This window comes from Eurytemora carolleeae, unplaced genomic scaffold, assembly GCF_000591075.1.
Source record: "Eurytemora carolleeae unplaced genomic scaffold, Eaff_2.0 scaffold760, whole genome shotgun sequence".
NCBI classification, from domain to species: Eukaryota; Metazoa; Arthropoda; class Copepoda; order Calanoida; family Temoridae; genus Eurytemora; species Eurytemora carolleeae.
Window position 1 is genome coordinate 109,910 of NW_019396648.1, and position 6,000 is coordinate 115,909.

The 6,000-nt window shown below is 31.9% G+C and overlaps 1 protein-coding gene across 1 annotated transcript in view; it reads left to right on the plus strand.

The window, feature by feature from the left end:
- The window catches only part of LOC111706865 (uncharacterized), a 59,430-nt gene extending 53,430 nt beyond the window's left edge, over window positions 1–6,000 (plus strand). Inside the window, exons 13-15 of the mRNA XM_023479798.1 lie at window positions 2,292–2,421; window positions 5,539–5,592; window positions 5,857–6,000. Of these exons, the coding sequence (XP_023335566.1) occupies window positions 2,292–2,421; window positions 5,539–5,551 (143 nt within the window). The 3' untranslated portion in view covers window positions 5,552–5,592; window positions 5,857–6,000. The remainder of the gene's footprint in view (window positions 1–2,291; window positions 2,422–5,538; window positions 5,593–5,856) is intronic.

Genomic DNA, 6,000 nt, shown 5'->3' on the forward strand with positions numbered 1-6,000 from the left:
ATTGAGACTTATATCCATTGGCCTGGATTCATATATAGATCTAGATCCAGATCCAGGTCTAGATTTAGCTTCTGACTATGGTCCTAATCTTGATCAGGATCCCAATTATGATCAGGATCAAGGTCTAGTTTTAGATGTAATTGATCCAGGTCTAGAATTAGCCCCTGCCTCTGGTCCTAACCTTTAGATCCAGGATCCTAATTATGATCTGGATCCAGGTCTAGTTTTAGATGTAATTGATCCAGGTCTAGATTTAGCTCCTGACTCTGGTCCTAACCTTTAGATCAGGATCCTAACTATGATCCGAATCCAGGTCTAGATCAAAGTATATACCCGACGTAAATTAATTCATAGTCTCTGATTGCAAACAAATAATTCAAAAAATTTTCTAAACTGGAAGGTTGGGACTGAAATATGGATTCAATATTATTCTCGATAGATAAATATTCAATATTATTCTAGATAGATAAATCATTTTTCACTAAAAGACAATAACACCCCTGACTTCCTCTCCCAAGTACTATACAATCTGCAAACAGAATTATTTCAAAACTTCCTTCCAATATTATCCCTTTGCCCCCCCCCCACATTGACCATACTATATTCCCATGCACTATTATAACACCTCCCATTTCCCCTTCCCCTTTTTTCATCCTTTCCACCCCCCTCTCATTCGGTTCAACAATAGTTTATTGTCTATACTTCATTAGTTGTTTCCACAACATATTAATATTATTGCTTCAAGATCTTTAAACTTTATATATTAGAACATGTTAGTATTCTATTGCTTCAAGATCTTTAAACTTTATATATTTGAACATATTAATATTATTGCTGTAAGATCTTTAAACTTTATATATTTGAACATATTAATATTATTGCTTCAAGATCTTTAAACTTTATATATTTGAACATATTAATATTATTGCTGTAAGATCTTTAAACTTTATATATTTGAACATATTAATATTATTGCTTCAAGATTTTTAAACTTTATATATTAGTACATATTAATGTTTATGCTTCAAGATCTTTAAACTTTATATGTTAGAACATATTACTGTTATTATTGCTTAAAGATCTTCAAACTTATTAGAACATATTACTATCATTGCTTCAAAATCTTTAAATTTGGTTATCCTTAGAACTTCTTAATATCATAGCTTCAAGATCTTTAAACTTTATTTATTAGAACATATTAGTATTATTGCTTCAAAATCTTTAAATTAGGATATCATTAGAACTTCTTAATATTATTTCTTCAAGATCTTTTAATTTTATTTATTAGAACATAATAATATCATTGCTTCATAATCTTTAAATTTGAATATCGTTAGAACTTCTTAATTCCGTTGTTTAAAAATCTTTTAAGTTTGCATATATTTAAAAGGATTTCGATTTAACAATACATTTTCCCGCGTTTGGTGATTTGGGAAATGTGACCTGAGCTAGGAACTTTTGAATGGGATATCCTTAATCCTGATCAGTTAATTTATCTGGAGATTAATAACAAGAGGAGAACAAGCATTATTTAATCTGGAGATTAAAAAAAGAGTGGATCAAGCAGAAATCTCGATATCCACCATTAAAAGTTTTCAGCTCTGCTTTTATAAAAAATATGTAGACCATTTTCGGGAAATATCAGACTTTTAAAATAAAAAACTAATTAGATGAAATTAATGGAACTGAGTTTTTGCCACAAACCAACATTTTTTAATACCATATCTTTGCAACCCAGTGATATTTAAAACTATGAATTCTTTTAGACCAAATAATCTAAGTTTAAAATATCACAGTTATCTACCATCACATTGGAAAGATATAGGGATTAGAAATTTTGAGTTTTTGACAAAAACTCACTTCCTTTGGGATACATTTGAAAACACACCTTTATAAAGTTTGAAAACTTACATCCCACTCCCTCCCTTCTTCCTCAGTAGTTTTCATATAAGTCTGTATTATATAATCATTACCGGAGACAATGGGGCCCCAGGGTTATAAAGTAAAGGGAGGGGGGGCAGGACCGTTACATTCACAATTATCCATTTATATCAAACCGCTATTCTTTTTTGAAAACATGTGACTTTAATAATGTTGATACTGTTACATGGTAGAGGTATAGAAGATGGGATGGAGGGGGGGGGGGGGTGTGATTACTTCTTTTTTGCAATTTTTAAGTCTTTTTAGTGTTGAGCACATATTATTCGAACTTGCATATTTCTTTTTTAAATCACTGTGAAATAAACCAGAATTGTTCGCAATATTTTTGACTTTCATGTAAAAATGTCCAGGAGATGAGGTGCTAAGTGTGAACGGACGAAGTGTTCAGGGATTATCTCATGAACAAGCAATATCTGAGTTCAGAAATATAAGAGTAGGAGAGGTTCTTATCCATCTTGCTAGAAGGAATATACAGAAAAGGTACGTTCATCTTAGAAAAATACAGAAAGCCTAATTTCAAGAATTTTTGAAATATTTCAAATTATTTTGTAAGTATGTGTTAATTTCGAGACCAAATAATCACCCAGTCACAAAATTACTTTTATGGCTTTGCACAGTAAGATTTAATTTCACCGCCAAGACAAAAAAATAACTTTTTTTGGTTTGATATTGCAAAATTTAAAGATATTTTTTGAATTGCTTGTCAGGGAATAATATATGCTTAATCAAACACGTAGAAAACTGAAAAACTCACTTTGTTTAAACGAGTTTTGAATACTAGCCTTAGAGGGCGCTTCGCGCCCATCTTTTAAATTAATTGTGAACATGTTCTCTTTGTGTACATCGTAAAACAAAACAAAAATAAATCGCGGATTTTCACAAAAAATTTCATGGATTTTCAAAATTTTCAAAAATTTAATGAAGATCGAATTTTGATGGAGACAAATATTTGAAATTTTGACCATTCATAAACCTTCCCTGTGGTCACGTGATGTCCCACAAAAAATTTGGGCCCGATCGGTTCAGCCGTTTTGACGTTTATTGGATACAAACAAACAAACAGACAAACAAACAGACAAGCCAAATTTATAGATAGATGTTACAAAGTCTAGGAAACCATAAACTCACGTTTTTCTCTGAATTGATCGGTTTAAGTAATTTTGTAATTTAATTTGAAAATGAATATATAAATTAGATATTTGAGCTTCTTTAGATATTTGAATATCTCCGTAAATTAAAATTAAAATTTTCATAGAATGAAAGGACAGAGGGTCTAGGGAAAGGAATAAAAGGATGGGCTAACCATGCAAATATATATAAAGTTATTTTGTATGTCCAATCATAACTAAGGATCTCCTTGTCCAATTTACATAACATTTTGATAGGGAAACTCGTGCAGAACCATTGAAATGTTCTAAGCTTAGTTTAAAATTTCATTTTAAGTGGGTTATGTTTAGTTTCAAGGCAAAGCTGGGTTCCCAAGATTGTAAAGAATAGAAGAATAATTGAATTCTACCTAGAAGAACTAATTCATAGATGAAGGAATAGGGTGTTAAACTTGGATTTAAAGAATAAGATGGGAAGGTTAGGAGGAGAAGAATAGGATGAGTAGGTGGATGAGGAGAAGGATGAATGAATGAATGATAAATATAAAGTTTGCTAGATATAAAATAATGTGGGTGAAGGTTTTCTATAATTATCTTTTCAATGAGTTTTGCTACGGTTCAACCTGAAAATTGTCTTTCTGACTAAAACATCCTCCCCCCCCTTACCGAGCATCTCTTTCCACTTTCTTAATAACTACTCCTCTACTTCATTTTCTTTCGATGGCATGGATAATTTTATTTTTAAACTTGTCCAATAGAAGTTAAACACTCGCATCAAACTTTGATTTTTTTATTCCCTATTTCTTTGCCACCTGATAGTTTAAACCTTTGGTATTTTAAGCAAAGATCATTGTAACTGTCATAACTCTTAGATTGAAATTTCAAAGTTCTACAACATCATTTTACAAAGATACAAGGACTAAAAAATTAGAATTTGTGGAGAGCGTTCAGTTCCTTTGTTTAAATTTTTAGCGATATATCTGGTTTAAGTTAATATGTTTATTGTGTAAATGTGACTTTTTTGTTTGTTTATATTTTCCTTCTTTAAACCTAACTTTATTCTGATTCGTAAACCCTTTCGATTCCTTCCATCCTCCCCTATCTTCTTTTTTTCTTAAAAGTTTTCTCCAAACCCATGAAGGATCCGTTTAATAACTCCCCCCCCCCCCCGCGCCCCCAGATAACCCTGGCCCTATATAGTCGAGGTTAAGATCGTTTATATTTCTAGATAACAGACAATATATATATAAATACAGAACATTAGGTTAATTACAGGTTTATAAGTGGATACACAGGAGATATGTAATTAAAGGCATAACGAGATAAGGAGATACTATAATCATTCAGGACCTCCCATACGCACATATACAGTATACACCCACACCAGTTACTCTCTAGACTAAATATTATTAAGCATTTCACAATTGGTGTGTTTCATGTTCATTGGACTGTTGAAAAGCATTACTTGAGTATAATAGTCGTCTTCCTTTTCCACATTAATATGTGTCCCACAGTAAAAGGCCAATATTACCTTTCCACAAACTATCCATACTTTTGGTAATATTTAATAAACACAGGGAATTAAACAGGAACTTGCCTCTATAGCAAGGTTGTATAATAATGGATAGATACTCTGAATGCGCTCCATGATGTACAGGGTGTCCCAAAAAACATGGGAATTCAGTGACGAATTCGATATCGTCTTTGTTATGAATTAGCATTGTAATACCTAATTTCAAAAGCCATAATATTATTATGTCTGCTAGAGTTTATTTTATGAAAAGGCTAAAAGACTACAAAGATGTGTCTATAATGTCTCCCAAGATGAACAGTGAATTCGGACAAGTTTACTCTGTTTGTATCTGCAATTTTCTTGTTCTACTAAGTACAACCGGTTGCAGTCAAAACATAAACAAACAAAATGTAAACATAGCAGACGAAACTCTTACAGATTACAGCTTTCTCAGTAGGTATCACTATACAAAATCGAAGAATTATTTGAAAAGACGATATCGAATTCGTCACTGAATTCCCATGTTTTTTGGGACACCCTGTACTAAAAAAATGTCGTCATTTTAGTAATGGACACTCAAAATCATCAAATGACGTAACTACTTATTGGCGGAAGCTGAAGGTACAACGCTGTTGGTGAGAGGAGGGAAGGATTTTCTCCACTTGTCAGCATCCAGAGCATCTAACCTTATTATACAACCTTGCTCTATACTGAAATGCTCGAATATTGATTCTACCCAAAGGGTCACATACCTCGCATAGGCGTATACAGAATTCAAAAGAGAAGAAAATGATATTTCCAAGGGGGAAGTCTCTTTCCCCTTGAATACACCCTTGCAACCCTTCTGTACAGTAAAGTAAAAGTTACCACTCTGATTGATTCGTAAAATATCTAATTTATTTATTTTCATACCACATAATCTTTAAAGTTGTATATATTTATTTCAATACATAACATTATTTAAAATTTGTTATCTAGGTTGGATGAATAGCAGAAGAGAAATCAACAATATTCACAATAATTGAGAGCAAGGTAATGTACAGGGTTACCCAAAAGGATGACGACCTAAAGCTAGAAAAGCTAGAAAAATGCACCGTTAATAAAGTCCCAGGCTTAGTTAATGATTTGGCAAAGAAACAAGTTTACAGTTGCAGGGAATCATTAATAAAGAGATAGACATTATAATTTCCGTAGAGTCGTCTCTGAAGTCTCATCTTTTGTGGATAACCCTGTATCTTTAAAAACATATTAAAAATATTAAAGTTTGAAGACGACATTTAATGACAACTTTTTCAGATTCCTGTTCCTGGTTTGGAAGAGGTGGACGTCTTCAAAGTTTACAGAATTAATGATGATTATATTTATTGTTTTACTGTTTATCTGTGATATATAATATGTTTCGTCTTTTATCCGTCAAAATACAAATTACTCGAATAATTA